Consider the following 20,628-nt stretch of genomic DNA (forward strand, 5'->3'; position numbering starts at 1 on the left):
CTTCCTGCTGTAGAGTCTCTTCACAGATCGCCCCTCCCGTGGTGGTTGGAGGAGTGATAAGGTGGGCGTCCCAGCCCAGCCGCCGAGGGCTCTGGGTCGTGGTGGCTGAGGTCAGCAGCAGTTATCTGAAAGGACAGACCCCAGGAGCAAGCGGAGAGCTGAGGTCAGCTTTATCAAGGAGTGCCAGACACACACTGGAAGCCTGAACTCCTGGTAGAGAAAGCCAGGAGAGAGCACGCCTGAGAAAACGGCTAAGATACAGGCTGTCGCCAGAGCCTGACCAGCTGCCCTTGAATTGTGCATGAAGCAGGGTGCGTGGGAGGGCTGGCTGGGTTTTAAGGGCTTGGGCAGTGGCTGCCGTGGTTGTTGATTCTGATTTTTCTCATGAGGTTCCACGGCTAGATAAGAAGGCAATTCTAGGGCTTCCCTGATGGCGCAGTGGTTAAGAATCCGCCTGCCAATGCAGGAGACACGGGTTCGAGCCCTGGTCCGGGAAGATCCCACATGCCGCGGAGCAACTAAGCCCGTGCGCCACAACTACTCAGCCTGTGCTCTAGAGCCCATGAGCCACAACTACTGAGCCCGCGCGCCACAACTACTGAAGCCTGCGTGCCTAGAGCGTGTGCTCCGCAACAAAAGAAGCCACCGCAATGAGAAGCCTGCGCACCACAACGAAGAGTAGCCCCCGCTCGCCACAACTAGAGAAAGCCTGCACGCAGCAAGGAAGACCCGACGCAGCCAATACATACATACATACATACATATATACACAAATAAATAAAATTTATTAAAAAAAAAAAAAAAAAAGAAGGCAATTCTAGAGTGCTTCAGAAATGCCTTACACGCAGACAGCGTGAAGAGTGTGGGACTATTAAAAGTCACTATTTGAATAGTGGCTTTTAAAGATTAATTCTTAGAGAATAACTTTTATGTAGATGTTTACGTTTAAAAAATCATTGTCAATTTCAGTAAGATAATTTTGCAGTCATTCACATTTCTGTTTACTAGTGACAAACAACTAAAACATCATAGTGGCAACTGATTCATGTTTAATATTTGGGAAGTGAGAGAACTATTAAAAGAAAGATTTTAATCCTCAGTAAGAAAAATAGAATAAGACTTGAATAAATGAAGAGATATTTTCTGTTCCAGAATCAGAAGATTTAATGTAGTTAAGATGACGTAATATCCAATCTAATGTATGGCGTTAACACAAATTAGATTCTCAATATGATCTTTTGTGGAAAGTGACAAAGCCAGAATAAAATTTCTATAGAGGAAATAATAGTTAAGTACACTAAAGAGATTTTTGAAAAGGAATAAGCCAATAATAGGATAAATTATTCTGTTAATATTTAAAATACAGTGCAAAGGACATTTCAGTTGTATGGTATTGGATTCAAAGTAGAACAGTAGATTGATAAAAACGTAATAAGGATTCCAATAGTTCTAAATTTGCTAAAAAGTTAACAAACAATAGTCCTCTATAACAAAATAGTAAGAAAGGAGTCCAATTTAATAGACGTTATTGAGAAAAGTTGATATAAAGCACTTCTGTCCTCCTCTGATGCTGGTTGTCAAAATAAGCTCCAGATATTTTAAAGAATTAAAGTTGAAAATATCTCTTTTAAAGGTGAAACAAAATGGTATAGTTATCCAGCTGTGGTGGAGGAATTCATTTCTCAAGTATTAAAACAGTGGGCTAAATTACGAATGGCGAATTGGAAGGATCTGATTGTATAGAACAGCAATCAGATTGTTGAACAACAACCTTAATAAGTTCTTGATCAAAAGGGAAAAATGCAAAACTATTTGAAATACACAAGGCTGGTAAAGATTAGTATTAAAAAATATAAAGAACAGTTATAAATCTGTAGGTTAGTACCCATTCTCCACTAGATAAACAGTTAAAAGATATGAACAAATACTATAAGTAAGAGGAAATGCAAGCATCAAGTCTACATTTGGGAATATTTCAGTCTTGCTAATAATTAAAGTGCAAATTAAAAGCATGTCTATTCCTTTTCTTTTTTTTTTTTTTGCTACACCATGTGGCGTGCGGGATCTAGTTCCCTGACCAGGGATCGAACCTGGGCCCCCTGCATTGGGAGCACAGAGTCTTAACTGCTTGACCACCAGGGAAGTCCCCCATAAGTCTATTTCCTACTTACTGAAGGAGCAAAAGTGATAAAACTCTATGTTAATGTGCTGGCGGGGAAATAGACATGCTCTCAGATTGCTGGTATGTTTTCTGGAGAGCAGGAGATCAAAATGAAACAGAAGCTGCAGGGAAACTGATTGTGTCCTTTGAGGCAATACTCTCAAAGGAATAGACCTCAAGAAATAATCTAAAAGAAGAAAGGTTGTTTGTACAAAGGTTGTAATGTAGTGAAAATCTGGCCATTACCTAACCTCCTGACAATTTGATAATGGTTGAGCCAACCAGAAAATATTAAGTTCCCATCGTATTAGCAACTGTTAAAACCATAAATCTGAGGATGTTGGCGATATTATAGGGAGCGCATGTAAGTGAAGAGGTAGAACGAGTTTGTTAGCTCAACATTGATAACTGTCACATTATGTTTGTCTAATGAAAACATCAGTACTGTCTGGGTTTCTCAATGGTCTAAGTCAGTGCTTGTGGGACTTCAGTGTGATTAAATCATTTGGGGATCTTGTTGAAAGGCGGATTTTGATTCAGTAGAACTTGGGTGGGGCCTGACATTCTAAATTTGTGACAAGCTCCCAGATAATGGGGAAGCTGCTGGTTCTCCCGCCACATTTTGAACAGCAAAGACTTAAATCTCTGCCCTGCAGTATGGTAGCCACTAGTCATGTGTGGCTATTCAAATTTAAATTAATTAAAGTAAAGTAAAATAGAACATTTAGTTTCTTAAGTCTTAGTACCTATATTTCAAGTGTTCATTAGTCATGTATGGCTTACATTTTAGGAAGGTCAGATTATAGAACAATTCCATCATCATAGAAAGTACTATCAGACCTAAATCATCAGTCTTAAAGTGAAGAGGATTTTTATCTCTTTCTCTGTAGAGTTGTTTGAAATATACAATTATGAGCTTGTTCCATTCTTTTGCAGTCACAAATCATATAGGTATACATTGGTATGTAAGGCATAGAAGAGAGAAAGCAAGGAACAATTTCATCTAATTTAGTTTGATCAGTGGAATTCTCTTTTCTCATTGATTTTATTGTCAATCCATAGATGTGTTATCCTAATTATTCTTTGTCACTCAATGGGCAGTCATTTCCACTAAATTTGTATCAGTTTCTTCGCCATTTTTTCCTTGTCCTACATTATTAATGTATACTAGAGGAGACATTGTTTGAAGAAGTATTGCAATAATTTAAAGTATACATGTGCGGGGCTTCCCTGGTGGCGCAGTGGTTGGGAATCCACCTGCCAATGCAGGGGACACAGGTTCAAGCCCTGGCTGGGGAAGATCCCACATGCCGCGGAGCAACTAAGCCCATGTGCCACAACTACTGAGCTTGCGCTGTAGAGCCCGCGCGCCACAGCCACTGAAGCCCACGCACCACAACTATTGAAACCTGTGCGCCTAGAGCCCGTGCTCAGCAACAAGAGAAGCCACTGCAATGAGAAGCCTGCGTACCGCAACGAAGAGTAGCCCCTGCTCGCCGCTACTAGAGAGAGCCTGCAGGCAGCAATGAAGACCCAACGCAGCCAAAAATAAATACATAAATAAATAAAGTATACAAGTGTATAATTTGTGAAAAAAATCCTCATATTCCCTTTTCCCATCTAGGTGTTTCATCAATTTATATTTTTAAAGTGTACTCTTGAAGCAGGACCAACCTGTATTAGTTACCAAAGGATATGGGCATTGATTTTCATTGAAAGTTCCCTGGATGATTGCTTTTTCTTTACTTTCTGTGGAGTGGAAACACTGACCATTGTCATTTATTTCCAGGAATTTATGCAAATATTCTCACGAGATTCTCTCAGAAGATAACTTCAAGGTCCTGAAAAATCATGCACTCTCTGGACTGAACAAAGAGGAGTTAGCAGTGCTCCTTCTCCAAAATGACCCTTTTTTTATGCCAGAGGTAAGTTCTAATTCCTTAGTTTGAAAAGCAGGGAGAGTGCTGTTGGCAGCGTGGCATCGTGGGTGTGTTGGAATTGGAGCAGAGAAAACTGAGCACCAGGGCCTGCAGGTGGCGGTCAACAGGTGATTGTTGCTGAGTTATCTGAGAGATTCCAACAATTTCCTTCCTATTTGAAGTTTTACAAGAATTTGAGTCTGGAATGCTTCCTCCACTAGGCTGCTAGGGAACCCTGTGCGAGCCAGTGTGATCTGAAGAAATAGCAGTAGGACTAAGTGATGCCTTACATCCGAGTGACCTCCTGGAAGAGGTGGGCTTTGAGGCAAGGTTTTGGAAGATGACAGGGTGTATTGGCTGAGGCTAAGTTATTGGAACAAAGAGACCTCAAAGTGCAGTGATTCAAATAAAATATTACTTTGTTTCTCTATCACTTGACAGTCTGGATCGGGGGTCATTAAACCATGGTCCATGGGCCAAATCCCACCTGCCACCTGTTTTTGTAGTTTAACTGGAACACAGCCACCCCCATTCATTTATATATTGTCTATTGTCGCTTTCTCATACAAGAGTGAGTTGAGTATTTGCAACAGAGACTGAATGGCATGCAAAGCCTAAACTATTTACCATTTGATCCTTCACAGAAATAGTTCACTGACTTTTGGTCTTGCCCAGATGTAGGCAGCTAGGTATCCGATGGTCAGGCAGCTGGATTCCACGATGTCATGCAGGGACTCAGGCCAGTAGGTCAGCCTTATTATCTTATATATAAAATATCCATTCTATTATTGGACCAGTAGATAATCTCTGTTCTCTTTTAACATGTGGCTTCCTCCTCCAGGTACAAGGAGACTCTTCTCACTGTCATCATTTTCTAACCAACAGGAATGTAGAGAGGGAGTAAGTGAAAGGCAAGCAGCTTTCTTTTTTAAAAGATGCGACTTGGACATTGTAAAAAGCGCATCTGCTCCATCTCATTCGCCAGAACTTATCACATGATCACACTTAGGTAGAAGGGAGGCTGGGAAATGTAGTTTGTGGCTGGGTAGCTAGCTGTCCAGCTAAAACTTGGAAGCTTCTATTATTAGAAGAAAGGTAAGGACAATGGCAGATAATTAACAGTTTCATCCACACAGGACTATTGACTTGAAAATCAGAGGATGCTTTTTAAAGAATGGTATCTGACCTGAGAAAAACCCTTGTGTAGAGGAGTTAGCCTCACACTGAAAGAGAGGCACAGAAACATAATGGAAGACTCAAGTGGAATGCGTGGAAGGGACCGAGATTAAGATAAGTAAAGGTGGGGACTTCCCTGGTGGTCCAGTGGTTAAGAATCCGCCTTCCAACGCAGGGGACTCAGGTTTGATCCCCGGTCGGGGAACTAAGATCCCACATGCTGCGGGACAACTGAGCCCACGCATGCCACAACTAGAGAGAAGCCCGCATGCCGCAACTAAGACCTGATGCAGCCAAAAATAGATAAGTAAATAAATATATATATATATATTTTTAAAAGATAACCAAGGTTGAAATTCAGATGTGCTTTTATATATGACAAGATAGCTATTAGGGATATCTGGGGGGTTAAACATCTTTTGACTCTAAGCTCAGTGTGTTTCCCTGAGGACTTAGAAAACTTAGGACATGAGGGGTGATTTTGAGTTGATCACTGAGCTCAAGAGAGATAGGAATGCAAGGCAGTCTGTAAAAATGTCTTCAGAGACGGAGAGAGTGGAGGAGGACTATATGTGCCGTTTCCCCAGGCATTCTTTCATTTAGGTACTTGGATTTTTCTCTCTCTCTCTCTCTCTCTCTCTCTCTCCCCGTTTCCAGGAGCCTAGGTTTAGAGGTCTTGTCTTGGGATCCCTATGGCCCTTGGCCTGTGTGCCAGCTCAGTCCCTCCTGGCTACCAGCATGGGGAAACGGCTTACACACCAACTCGTTAAAGGTCCCGTTGACTAACAGAGCCACCCCCTCCTTTTCCTTTCATGTGAAGGGATGACGACAGGTGAAGTCTTGTTATGACCCTTGAGAGGAGTGTCCCTGGGGTCCAACCTTAGTCTAGTGTTAAACTTGGAAGTTTGGAAAGGTCCCTCGTCAGGTCTGCTGTCTGCTTCTGTTCTCCAAAATCACCAAAGACTTTCTGTATCACATCCCTGGAGAATAAGGGGAGTGACGGCTCTTCCTTTCTCTAGGGAAGAACCTACTAGAAGGTGCTGTTGTGATGGATCCCGTTGACAAAAGCGCTGGGAGGGTCCTCGTAGGAAAATGCTGTTGTCATCCTTTATCACACAGAGAGTCTGAAGTGTCATCTGAGGTTCCCTTTCCCTTTTAAGAATTCAGTACCCATGCTTAGTGGGTGGGGTGGGAAGGCTTGTGCTTGAAGATTATTTTTAGCCAATAACTTAATTGCCATTTACCACTTGTCAGGGGTAGGATCACAGGCTAGCAGACTGCACTGCCTCCTGAACCAGAGGTCTGAGGCGCTGGTTCCTGTAGTGGAAAATCGACCAGAGCATCAATAACATAAGTCTCTATTTGACAATTTGGGGCAAGAGTAGTCTCTCAAGGAGTGTTTTAACTTGGGTGAGTAGGGCAGAATATTTTCAAGGTTTTAGCAGGAGGGGGTCAGCCAGAGTTCAGCTAGTTCCAAGGATCGTTGGTCAAGGATGGTCCTTCCATGTCTCTCAGAGTCTTGACTCTGCCACTAACCACCTCTGTGGTCTTGGACAAGGCATTTCATCCTTCTGCGTCTCACTTTACTTATTGTTTGTTTTGCATTCATTCAACTAACACTCAGGAGTTCCTACAAGGGCGGGCTTCTGAAGGCAGCAGTGGACCAGACACACTGCCTGCCCTCAAAAGCTTAAAATGTTCACACTCTTCCACCTTGCCTTGACCTGTGAGAACATAAAAGCACCAGGCAAACCTGACTTCCTCGTATAGAAACTTGTGTAACTGAGATGTATTTATTAAAAGGAAGAAATGATTTCATTTGTTCTGGCAGGAGCATTCTTACTTAAACATCAGCACAGAACTAGGAATGTTAACCAAAGTATCATTTGTGAAGTTGCTAATTATTCTTGTTTCATTCAAGCCTCTAGAACACTGGTTCTCAAGCTTTAAATGTGTGTCAGAATCACCTGGAGGGTTTGTCAAACCCAGACTGCTGGGCCTCTGGCAGCTCTGACTCTGTAGATATGGGGAAGGGCCCAAGGAGTTGTATTTCTTTTTTTTTTTTTTTTAATTAATTAATTTATTTATGGCTGTGTTGGGTCTTCGTTTCTGTGCGAGGGCTTTCTCTAGCTGCGGCAAGTGGGGGCCACTCTTCATCGCGGTGCACGGGCCTCTCACTATCGTGGCCTCTCTTGTTGCGGAGCACAGGCTCCAGACGCGCAGGCTCAGCAATTGTGGCTCACGGGCCCAGCTGCTCCGCGGCACGTGGGATCTTCCCAGACCAGGGCTTGAACCTGTGTCCCCTGCATTGGCAGGCGGATTCTTAACCACTGCGCCATCAGGGAAGCCCTAGAAGTTGTTTATATGGCTTAAATCATGGTTGTTAGAGTCTGAATCTGTGTCTTTGCCACTTGGATACATCATAGTGGCCCATGTTGACCTGGTTTGCTCAGAGACCATTGAAACAACTTATAAACGCTTTCATCTTTAAGCTTCTTCATGTAATGATTCAAACATTTGCATCACATTTCATATTTTGCACAACACATTTACGTATTTTATTATTTAATCTGCTCGACAACTTGGTTAGGTGAGGAGAGCAAATATTTTTCTTCTTTACATCATAGGAAAGCGAGGCTGGGAGCCAGTAAGTAATTCAGATGTGAGGTCACATGTAGCTGCTTCCAGGGCTGCAGACTTCAACCAGCATCTTCTAGTCCTGTATCATCTGGTCTGGCCTCAGTGACAGTGTTTCTTCTGCTCTCCTTTCAGTAAGAACTACATCTCTGTAGAGCTAGATATGTAGATATACCTATTTACATAGGAATATACAAATTATCTGCTTCAGTTGATCTTTTGAGAAACTGACATTCTGCCTAGCTGAGACTAGATTCTAGACTCCCAGCAGTTGTAGGTAAGACCCACATGTCCTCTTCTGAAAAATTAATTAATTAATTAATTAGTTTGGTTGCACTGGGTCTTAGTTGCAGCAGGCGGGCTCCTTAGTTGCAGCTCGCCAGCTCCTTAGTTGCAGCACGTGGGCTCCTCAGTTGCAGCTCGCAGGCTCCTTAGTTGCGGCACACGGGCTCCCTAGTTGTGGCACGCTAACTCTTAGTTGTGGCATGCATGCGGGATCTAGTTCCCTGACCAGGGATCGAACCCGGGCCCCCTGCATTGGGAGCACGGAGTCTTAACCACTGCGCCACCAGGGAAGTCCCCACATGTCCTTTTTTTTTGGCGGCACTGCGCGGCCTGCAGGATCTTCGTTCCCCAACCAGGGACTGAACCGCGTGGAGTCTTAAACACTGGACCGCCATGGAAGTCCCTCCACATGTCCTTTTAACAGAACAATGAATTGATATCCAAAGACAGGCCTTCCTCTTTGGGGTTCCTTTATAATGTAGGGCTCCCTTTGGGTCCTGTTTGGTTCTATCTGTAGCTAGCCGTCTTATGTTGATTCTTCCAAAGGAGGTTAATCAAATTCAAGTTTCTTTTACTTAGTTTGTAGGCCTCTTCTGCCCCAAATAAGTCATCGATTGAATAGAACTCATCAAAGATTGTGGAATACACAAGCATTTTTTTCCTTTGATGTATCTCTGCTTGCTTCTGATTTTTTTTTCTTATCAGGAAGTAAGAAAAGCTGCGTTTTATTATTTATTTATTTAATTAATTAATTTTATCGGAGTATAGTTGATTTACACTGTTGTGTTCGTTTCTGCTGTAACAGCAAAGTGAATCAGTTATATATATACACATATCCACTCTTTTTTAGATTCTGTTCCCATATAGGTCATTACAGCTGATATTTGTATATAAACTTTCCTTAACGTGTGGCACATAGAGAAACATGTTTTATCTCCGGCTATTGTTTCTTCCTTCTGTAGATATGCAAAAATTATAAGGGAGAGGGTGGAAAACAGACTTGTAACCAGCGGCCACCGTGTGAAAGGCTCCACGTCTGTGAACACTTTACCCGAGGGAATTGCGGTTATGCCAACTGCTTCCGGTCCCATAACCTGATGGACAGAAAGGTGCTGGCCATCATGAGGGAGCACGGGCTGAGCTCAAGTGTGGTCCAGAACATCCAGGACATCTGCAACAGCAGGCACCGCCAGAAGAAACCCTCTGGGTGGAGAGGTAAATGCGGTCTACTTTTTAATTACTAGAACAAACAGAAATAAACAGAAATCGCAAAGAGAGAGAAACTCTACCTATACTCACTCTACCTCATCACACAAAACTCTTATTTTCACTTTCATACGTTGTCCATATGCATACACAATTTTTACGTAATTATGATCATAGTATATGTGTGATTTTGCAACTCGATTTTCATGCTAAGCCCTATCTCCCCCCACCATCAGATTTTTTAAAATGTTTACCATTTTTCTAAAAGCTAATTGATAAAACTGTTTTAAAGAGGAAAATAATAAAAATTTAACAGATGGACTAGGTGTTGATATTTTGTCATGGTTGTTTTATCACTTTCTCTCCATATATGTGGACATCTAGATGCTCACACACACATCACGTCTTTGTGGTTAAAGCATTTGAGGTATGCGGTCATTGGGAGACTTCACACCTAAATATATCAGCATTGGCCTCCTCTAAACAAGGCTGTTCTCTTACATAACCACGCTACAACTAACACAGGACACTTAGTATTAATGCAACACTGTATACAATTTCATTTACAGTCTTCAGTACTATTCATTTGAGATTTGTTTATTTTTATTTTTTAAATTTGGTAAAATATAAAAGTGGCCATTTTAATCATTTTAAAGTGTACAGTTCGATGGCATTATGTTCACATTGTTGTGCAAGCATCACCATCATCCATCTCCAGACCTTTATCATCTTCCCAAACTCAAACTCTGCACCCATCAAACAATAACCCTGTTTTCTCCTCCTTCCAGCCCCTGACAACTACCATTCTACTTTCTGTCTCTATGAATTTGACTACTCTAGCACCTTCATAGAAGTGGAATCATACAGTGGTTGTCTTTTTGTGAGTGACTGTTTAAGTTACCATAATGTCTGCAAGGTTCATCCAATCCATGTTGTAGCATGCTAGAATTTCCTGCCTTTTAAAAAAAAAGAATACATACATGTAATTTTTTCCAATTGTGGTAGAAATACACATAACATAAAATTTACTATTTTAACCATTTTTAAGTGCTCAGTGGCATTAAGTCCATTTACATTGTTGTGCAACCAATCTCCAGAACTTTCTTCATCTTGCAGAACTGAAACTCTGCCCCCATTAAACAGCACCTCATTCTCTCCTCCCCTAGAGCCCCGTGTCGGCCACCATTCTAGTTTCTGCCTCTATGAATCTGATGACTGTAGGGAACTCCTAGAAGTGGAATCACACAGTGTTTATCTTTTTGTGACTGGCTTATTTCACTTGGCGTAATGTCCTTCTTTTTGGGTGGGGGGCAGTCCACCGCATGGCTTGTGGGCTCTTAGCTCCCCGGCCAGGGATTGAACCTGCGCCCTCAGCAGTGAGAGCACGGAGTCCTAACCACTGGACCACCGGGGACCTCACTTGGCATAATGTCCTTAAAATTCATTCATGTTGTAGCCTGTTTGAAAATTGCCTTCCTTTTTAAGGCTGAATACTATTTCACTGAATGGATATACCACATTTTGTTCATCCATTCATCTGCTGATGGACACTTGGGTTGCTTCTACCTTTTGGCTGTTGTGAATTATGCTGCTATGAACGTGGGTGTACAAATATCTCTTTGAAACCCTGCTTTCAGTTTTTTTGAGTATATACCCTGAAGTGGAATTGCTGGATCACATGGTAATTCTGTGTTAAATATTTCAGGAACTGCCATACCGTTTTCCACAGTGGCTGCACCATTTTACATTCCCACCAGCAAAGCACTAGGGTCTCAATTTCTCCACCTCCTCACCAGCACTTGTTATTTTCTGTTTTTTTTTGGATAATAGCCATCCTATTATGATCAGTGAAGTGATCAGTACAATTTCTTAAGCATTTTCATATTGTTTAATGGAATTAACACTTGCAGTTTTTAATGTCTTTATGAAGCAGATATAGAGGAGATGAATTTTATGAAGCAAGTAGAATATATAACTCTAAGATTCTGTGAGAGAATCTTTTTATATTTGAGAAATGCTTTATCATTTACAAGGGACTTTCACCTAAAACATCTCATCATTGTTTCTCACAGCAAAGCTGTGAAGCAAGGCAGGTGTATTATTGGCCTCACTTAATGGATAAGGAAACTGAGGCTTGGAAATTTTAAGTGACTTTTTTTTTTTAAAATTAATTTATTTATTTGGCTGCGTTGGGTCTTCATTGCTCCGCTGGGCTTTCTCTAGTTGCGGCGAGCGGGGGCTACTCTTTGTTGCAGTGCGCGGGCTTCTCGTTGCAGAGCACAGGCTCTAGGCACGTGGGCTCAGTAGTTGTGGCTCAGGGGCTCTGTAGTGCAGGCTCGGTAGTTGTGGTGCGCGGGCTTAGTTGCTCCACGGCATGTGGGATCCCCCTGGACCAGGGCTCGAACGTGCGTCCCCTGCTTTGGCAGGTGGATTCTTAACCACTGCACCACCAGGGAAGTCCCTTAAGTGACTTCTATTGCGAGCAGCCTTAAATCATTTTTAGAAGAGTGAAGGGTAATACTATGAATCAAGAAAAGTGATGTTTTCAGGGCCTCACAGGACTCGAGAGGAGCAGAGCTCATGTGTTCTGATTCCACATCTCGTGTTTTCTCTCCTGCACGACAATGCCCTCTCGACAGGGGAACATCTGGAAGGACGGGTTTTGGTGTAGTTTCTCAATATAAATTTATTGTATGAGAGAGGGAGTTTTCTTTGTTGTCACTTCTAGTTAATCTACTTAGTTGATGGGAGGAGGAGGCTTGCTTGTACTGCATTCCTGCTGCCCCCTGGGTTTGGAAGAGAAAGGACCTCTCTTCCTCCTCTTTCCCACACACAATCGCACAACTCACACACCACACACACACGCTCCAGCCACATGCACACAAAAACAACCACTTGCATACGTACATACCCCACACATACGCAAACTTCATGCACGCACAACACGTGTAACACATGCACAGGACACACTTCACACATGCCACACAAACACACCTGCAGTCACACCACACAGACTTCACACTTGTGCATGCCGCATACACCATACACGCATATCTCACCAGCCAACACACGTCACACGCCATGCGTGCAACCACACACACACATACACCCCTCACATGTATACCACACATGCGTATCACACACAGACATACATGCACACACTTCATGCATGCACACACACCCAGCACAGCACATCCCACATGTAAACATCACACGCATGCACACCGCACTTTGTACGTACTCACGAACACACGTGCTCACTCCCTCCCTCCTCTCTGCTTCCCGGGGGTGTGACTTACCATGTTTCTAGGGAGAGGCCAATTTTTCTTTTTTGGATATTGCTCATTTAAGCTTGGGCATTTAGGGGGCTGGATGAACAATTCTGGAAAATTCTCAAGCTTCAGTGAAATCAGACCTTTATTGTAGTTTCTTTTGTTGTTGTTGTTTTAAGTATCGTGAATCCGTAACTTAGGTACACCTGTATCACAGTATGGGCAAACTCTAAATGATTTTGGGGAACTCCTCCCTGATTTGCACTAGTCTGTCTCTCCATTTACCCTAGCGGTGAGTGACTTGAACTAGAGAATTGTGGACAGCCCCACTTAAGAGTGTGGGCATTTGGGGGCCACAGCTAAGTCCCACGAGAGAAGCCAAGCAGAGCCAGTGTCAGTTCGACCTTTATCCTAGGTCATAGGTGGTGTTTTCTGCAGGGCTGGCAGGATGACAGTTTCCTCCGTTGTCATAAGCACCTTCTCGAGATTTTCACACAAAAGTAGTTTGATAGAACTTCGATAGCAAACCTGGAAAAGCTGAGGCGGAACAGGGCAGGGAAGTTGGTCACGTTAGCACTGACTTCCGTTGTTTGGTTTTTCTTTCCCAGCTCCTCCTTCACATCGCAGAGACGCGGCGTACAGAGGGAGAAGCAAGAGCAGAGACCGGGGCAGCGGGGAGGCTCTTCCATCTGCTGCAGCTTCTGCCCAGAGGTCCTGCCCCCCGAGTCCAGATCCCACCGGCCGCCGGTCTCCCCCGGATGATGCGCCTGTCGAGGATCTTGCCCACAAGTTCACGCATTTGGGAAGTCAGGAGTGCCCTCCGCCTTCCTCAGGCTCGTCCGCGTCTGCCAGTCTTGGAGGCACCGGTCAAGGGGGAGCAAGGCAGAGGTTTGCAGAGAATGGCGCTCCAGCGGATCTTTTCTATGGGAATCACAGCAATACTTACTTCACTTTTGATTCGACGTCAGCTCCCAAGTGGAAAGGCCCCGCCTCCTGGCAGAATGACCAAGACACTGGTAGAGAGAGTTTGTTTTCTCCCAGTCAGGCTGTCTCCTTCTCGCCTCTTGGTTCTCCGCAAACACCTGAAACCATCACCACCAGAAAGAGCACGGCCATCCTTTCCTCGGACTGCAGGAACACGGCAGGCAGACGTGGGAATCAAGACAGCCAGCATTTCCCGCTTTTTAATAATGACGTCGATGGCATGGCCACAGATGCCGCTTCCGTGAGATCGTTAAATTACAAAACCACAGCCAGTAGGCAGAGAGAAAACTCGTTACCTAGGGGTCAGGACACCGGAGTGACTCGCAGTCATCTGCAGGCCACTGGCCAAATGACAGCTGCCGACGATGGGGCCATGGCCTTTGCTAATGGTAAACACACAGAGAAGACATTCTGGGCTAGTCTGTCCACAGTGCCACCAAATGGCTCTAGTAAAGTGATAGATGAAACTACCGATGTAGGTAAAACTGGTGCCACCGGGTTTTGGCTTCACATCGGCAGTCAGTGGGGAGAAAGACGTGTTACGCTCTGAAAGTCAGAGGCTGACAAGCCAGGTCTTGCCCACACATGGGGAGACCACTGCCCCGACACAAAGCAGCACTCACTCTGCCCAAGGTCCCTCATTTTACACCTTCCTTAAGCAACAGAGCTGCAGCCTAGGGGACCCATGGTCGGAACTCTGCTCAAATCTCTGTTACCCCTGCCAGTGAGATTACAACAAGGGCTCAGGCTGGGCTCTGTGTGAGTCACTGAGAGACAGAGAGGGGCCCCATGTCTCGTGTCTGCAGCAGAGCAGCTAGGGCTAGTGGTTTCTCTTTGGATGTCCCTTAGCAGTATTAAAGAGCAAAGGGGGTTTTGGTTAAGGAGCAGTACTGAGGAGGAGGTTGACATATGAAGGTGGAAGGACCAACCCTAGAACTGTATAGAATAAGTTGCTACATTTATTGAGAACAGGAATAGTTCAACTATGGTTTAAGAAATAAACATAACTCTCAGGTGACCCAGATGTTCATGTTTGCTTTCATGTCTAGGCTCTCATGAGCAGTACATGAATCATAAGAATTTTCTTGAACGTGGCCCCCATTTCAGATATTCTTCCCCACTGTAAGACCAGATATCTTGATTTTCGGTTTGAATATTAGGATCAGCACACATGCATCCTCTTTTGTTTTGTAGATTCCGTATCTGACATTGCGAGTACCGTATGTTCTACGAGGGATGAACATGGCTCAAACGAAATTTGTCTTGACCATCTGTATAAGGGTTGTCAACTTAGTGAGTAACTTAATTAAGGACTTTCTAGAAGCAGAAACTTTATTAATAGTAGTATAGCTAACATTTACTGTGTACTGTGTGTCAGGTGCAATGCTAAGAATCTTACATTCATCTTCTTTAAACTTCAAATCAACCCTAGGTTCTGTTGTTAACCCATTTCGCAGATGCACAAACCACCCACTTCACCACCGCATGATGTTATACTTTCTCCTTTTACAATTCAGTTTTAGGTGAACTGTTATACTTAATCAGGGACCCATCTTTTTACACACAAAAAGCAAACAAAAGTATCCTAGCAGACACATTTTCAAAGTTTGTGTCCTGTCGTGATTTAGGCATTGCCTCTCTTCTGGGCCATGGGCTCTAGTCGCCCCTCACGTGTGTACTGAGGGACCCGTGCTCCACACGACCAATGTCTCGTGTGTCGTTCCAGTCAATGAGCCACACCTGTCCACACTGTTGCCTCCCACCAGGATTCCTGCAGAAATATTTCCCACGGGGCTGCTTGGGACACAGTGCTGCCCTCTCTCACTCTCACACCACTCTTTCCCTTTCATGCCTCCACCCCAGGCCTAGGCATCATGTCTGATTCATTTGCTTGATTACTTAGTGGTCTTAGACGCATTCGCCTTGTGTCTGAAGAGGAGATTCTGCCCTGCGTTCCCTAAATCAAAAATCTTTAACTTTAAAATATTTTCTTTTTAATTATGGTAAAATACACATAACAGATTTTACCATCTTAACTATTTTTAAGTGTACAGTTCAGTAGGGTTCATTACATTCGTATTGTTGTGCAACCAATCTCCAAAATTGTTTTTATCTTGTAAAACTGAGACTCTGTACCCATTAAACAGCAACTCCTTTCCCCCTTCTGGCAGCGAAGCCCCTGGCAGCCGCCATTTTGGTTTCTGTCTATAAGTATGACTTCTCTACGACCCTCATCTGAATGAACTCACACAGTATTTGTCTTTTTCGGACACTGGCTTATTTCACTTAGTACAATGTCCTCAAGGTTCATCCATGTTGTAGCCGTTGTGAGAATTTCCTTCCTTTTTAAGGCTGAATACTATTCCATTGTATTCTATCACATTTTGTTTATCCATTCATCCATTGATGGGCACTTGAGTTGCTTCTACCTTTGCCTGTTGTGTATAATGCTGCTATGAACACAGGTGTACAAATATCTGTTTGAGATTTGCTTTCAGTTCTTTTGGGTATATACCCAGAAGTGGAATTGCTGGATTATATGGTAAATCTATGTTTAAGTTCTTGAGAAACTGCCACACAGTTTTCCATAGCAGCTGTATCATTTTATATTTTCACCAGCAATGCACGAGGGTTCCAGTTTCTCCACATCCTTGCCAACACTTGTTAATTTGTTTTTGTTTGTTTGTTTGTTTATAGCAGCCATTCTAATGGGTGTGAAGAAGGTTATACTTTTTGAATCAGCCAAATCCCAGGCAGTGCCACTTTGGATTTCCTTGTGATGTCTAAGTCTGCCTCTTTTTGTTCTAAAGCAGTAACACATCTTTTAGACATTTCAAAACGGTTGGAACATAATGCAAATTGTGAAAAATAGAACTGTTTTCTGTACTCCTGTATTATGGACTTCTAACATTAATTCATTCTTCAGCAAGCATTCATTGAATGGTCATCTTTTTCATGCCCAGCCCTCTGCCAGTGAAGCAAGGGAGAAGTAAGCTAAATAATGATGCAGGCCTTTTTTCAATGAGTTTATCGTTAAGGTGGGGCATCAAAACATCCACAAATTTGGGAATTCCCTGGCGGTCCAGTGGTTAGGACTCCATGCTCTCACTGCCGTGGGCCGGAGTTCAATCCCTGGTTGGGGAACTAAGATCCCACAAGCTGCACAATGCGGCCAAAAACAAACAAACAAAAACAAACAAACAAAACATCCACAAATTAGAAAACTGCGTAAAATGAGTAAATACATAAATAAAGCACAGACTGAGTCCCGAGCGCTGGCTGAGGGAACACAGAACACAAGTCAGTTCAGAAGAGCGCGAGATACTGAGGGAATTCTTCTGGAAGAGATGAATTTTAGGCCAGGGCTTCAAGGAAACACAAAAGCAGCTGCCTATGCTGGAGAGCAGTTTGTCTCAGTAAATCCACGTGTGGGGTGCAGAAAGGGTAACTATAAATTTATAATGATCTCAGATTTCCATGTGGGTAACATGGCTTTTTGGGGAGCAGAGAATTTTGTTTTCTGATGAGTCTCCATGGGTAATAATGGAACCTGGAGTTTGGGACAATGCAGGTAGGGGCCAGCATGGGCACAGGTGTAGCTGGGAAATGTGCCTGCAGGGCAGGCAGGATGAGAAAGGCCGGCCTTGATGGGGAGAGTCAGCAGTGAACTTGGCCGAATTGCTCAGACTTCTTTTCTGTCTTTTTAGAGAGCTGCAACAAAGTTCACTTCCACCTGCCCTACCGGTGGCAGATGTTACTTGCAAACACCTGGATGGACCTCCCGCTCATGGAGAATATTGAGAAGGCCTTTTGTGACCCCAAAGTCTGCACGTAAGTTGGTGGCTGGTCTGGCTTGTGAGATGCACAACGTCATCAAAAGAAAGCCCAGTGCTATGCTTATGGGAAGAAGAAAAAGCCGTTTTCCTTCAGAATCCCATTCAGGTTAACTCTTGAGATAAAAATGGCAAATGCCTGCTGAGTTAATGAAGAAAAATACATAAGTGGGGCAGGTTTGAAGTCACTCAGAGCCTGGCTAATACGAGGGACTCTGGGAGTATTTGCTAACTCAGGTGAAATAAACAGGGACACAAATATTTGTTTAGTTAATATTTGTCAGTGTGTCCTGCAGAACAACACAATGCGTAGGTTGGTTTGTATTCCTATCAGCTCATCGTAGGACTATTACAGGTACTAAATGATGAGCTCAGAAGAGCTTTGGCTTAATTTCATAGTTTGAGAAAATGATTTGAGTCATTTCATATAGTTCTAGGGCAGGATTTTGTTGTATACTTTAGCATTTTATACCTTCCTCTATGTTCGCTCTTTTCTCTATCCTGGAGGTTTCTAAGAGGCTACCTTATATTTCTGCTTCTATTAGGGCTGATATGGGTGATACCACCCATGACCATATTTATAAGCTGCATCCTGTTTTACAAGGAAATTCTTTGGGGGGAAAAATACGGATGTGTCGTCGTCTGCAAATTTAGTGAATTTTTGGTGGAGATTCTGTGTTGCTGCATTTTGCCACTAGACGGTGGCGTCAGCTGTTTTGCTTCTAGGTGTATTTCTCCCCCTAGGTAAATCTGAAGCAGGGTTTTTCAACCTTAGCGCTATTGACTTTTGAGACCAGATGATTATTTGTTTTGGGAGGGCAGTTTAACATCATTCCTGGCTTCCACCCACTGCATGCCAGTTGTGATAAACAAAAATGTTTTTCCGACATTGTCAAATGTTCCCTGGGTCACAAAATCGCTCCTGGTTGAACATCACTGATCTAGGAGGTGTTTCATAGAGCAGTAACTCTTAAACTTTTTGGTCTCAGGAGCCCTATGTAGTCTTAAAATGTATTGAGAATCCCAAAGAACTTCTGTTTATGTGGATTATAGCTATTGATATTTACCATATTAAAAATCACAACTGAGAAAAAAAAATCACAACTGAGAAAAATTAAATATTTACTGATACATTAAAAATAACAACAATAAACTCATTCATGTTAACATAACATTTTTAGATAATTATATATCTAAATTATATATAGTTATATGCATATATAACTGTATATAAGTAAAACTATAAAAATAACTTTTCCAAAACAAAACAAAACCAAATTCACTGAGAAGACTGAAATTGTTATATATTTTTGCAAATCTCTTTATTGTGAAATCAAACATCATGTAGCCTCTGGAAAACTCCACTGTGCACCTGTGAGGGTATGAAGGTGAAAAAGGCAGGTGATGTCTTAATATTATTATGAAAATAACTTTGACCTTGCTGGCTCCCTGAAAAGGTCTTGGACCACACTTTGATAACTATTTTAATAATAATTGAAAAAAACTGACCTACTGTGAGTTTCTAACTGACTTTCTAACAAACATTGAGCCAATCCATTGTTTTGTGTGGGCACAGTTGTCTATGGGGGATATTTTTTGAGGGAAGAACACATTTTGTGCCACCATTGAATATGTGGGGTAGGCAGGTTGCATTACCTCTCTGTAGTTCAGTGTTTTCTTTTATGTGTAAGACTGAAAGCTGTATAAGGGAAATTCAAAGATCCCTTTCAGCTCTCAAGGTTTAATTCTATCCTCTTATTAGGGAAGACCAGAGTATAGAAAACAGAAGCATTTTGTTTCAGTGAAGCATTTTGTTAACACTAAACTTTTCCCTCTCAGTGTTTCTATTGGAAATTATAAAATCAGTTTCCAGAAGATGACTTGTGATTATAATCCCGTCCGACGTCTCTCCACGCCTTCATCTGTCACAATGCCGGCCAGTTCTCTCTTCACCACAAAATGGATTTGGTACTGGAGAAATGGATATGACAAATGGGTTCAATATGGAGAGAAGGTGAGTACCATTCCTCCTTGTGGACCCTCTTGTATAAACTTGCCAACTTCAGAAGAAACTAGTAGTACAGTGTCTGACACCTATGTGGTTACCCATGGAGCATGGACGTGGTAGAGGAAGTGGTGCTTTTTTACATTATACCCAGCAAGCATGGACTCCGATTGCATCATAAAAAATTATAATTATTTTTAAGGAACTCCTTGATCCATGAGCCAGCCAAATATCCCTCTTTCCTCGCTCTCGGGGACTGGGTTGGAACCTTGAGATAGCTTTCTATGTATTAGTACATAAATGTACAGAGACTACTGCTTTCAGCCAGAAGGGGAGGCAGGAGTGAGAAATCAGAAGACTGATATAGATGGTTACTAGGATGCAATCAGAGTCTGGATTCAGATGGACTAGAAGATTCTAGACTTACCCGCACAGGGACATAGTAAAGGGAGAGAAGTTTATTTTTTTCAATTTAATTTAATTTTTTTTTAACATCTTTATTGGAGTATAATTGCTTTACAGTGGTGTGTTAGTTTCTGCTTTATAACAAAGTGAATCAGTTATACCTATACATACATCCCCATATCTCCTCCCTCTTGCGTCTCCCTCCCACCCTCCCTATCCCACCCCTCTAGGTGGTCACAAAGCACAAGCTGATCTCCCTGTGCTATGCGGCTGCTTCCCACTAGCTATCTATTTTACATTTGGTAGTGTATATAAGTCCATGCCACTCGGGAGAGAAGTTTAGATAAGCAGAGCTTCTGTCTAGTATCCTTTCTTCCCTTTGATTCATAGGATTAAAGAGAGAGAGAGAGAGAGAGGGAGGGAGTGAGCTTAAGTAGGCAATGAAATCAGAGTGATGAGAAAGAGAAAAGAAAAGCAAGATGAAGAGTGGCCCCCGCTCGCCGCAACTGGAGCAAGCCCTCGCACAGAAACGAAGACCCAACACAGCCAAAAATAAATAAATAAATAAATTTAAAAAAAAAAAGAAAAGCAAGAGACGAAAGTGAAGCCAAAGACAAAGTAGGGACGAGGAAATGCCAGCGTCAGATTCTCTAGGGTTAGAAGTGGATGGGCTATACGTTTGGCTCTGTGCTCCCTAGCTGCCAAAGCAAGCAAAGAAACACTATCTGTTATATGATCCCCTGTG

At 42.8% G+C, this 20,628-nt stretch overlaps 1 protein-coding gene and 1 non-coding gene across 2 annotated transcripts in view; one reads left to right on the top strand and one right to left on the bottom strand.

The window, feature by feature from the left end:
* Nucleotides 1-20,628, top strand: part of ZC3HAV1 (zinc finger CCCH-type containing, antiviral 1) — a 61,446-nt gene that overhangs the window by 17,311 nt on the left and 23,507 nt on the right. Inside the window, exons 2-7 of the mRNA XM_036863610.1 lie at nt 3,951-4,086; nt 9,141-9,393; nt 13,265-14,029; nt 14,835-14,933; nt 17,348-17,471; nt 19,313-19,487. Of these exons, the coding sequence (XP_036719505.1) occupies nt 3,951-4,086; nt 9,141-9,393; nt 13,265-14,029; nt 14,835-14,933; nt 17,348-17,471; nt 19,313-19,487 (1,552 nt within the window). The remainder of the gene's footprint in view (nt 1-3,950; nt 4,087-9,140; nt 9,394-13,264; nt 14,030-14,834; nt 14,934-17,347; nt 17,472-19,312; nt 19,488-20,628) is intronic.
* Nucleotides 10,726-10,798, bottom strand: TRNAE-CUC. The gene has a single exon. It is a non-coding gene; the product is annotated as a tRNA-Glu (tRNA).

This window comes from Balaenoptera musculus, chromosome 9 (genome assembly GCF_009873245.2).
Source record: "Balaenoptera musculus isolate JJ_BM4_2016_0621 chromosome 9, mBalMus1.pri.v3, whole genome shotgun sequence".
Taxonomy (NCBI): Eukaryota; Metazoa; Chordata; class Mammalia; order Artiodactyla; family Balaenopteridae; genus Balaenoptera; species Balaenoptera musculus.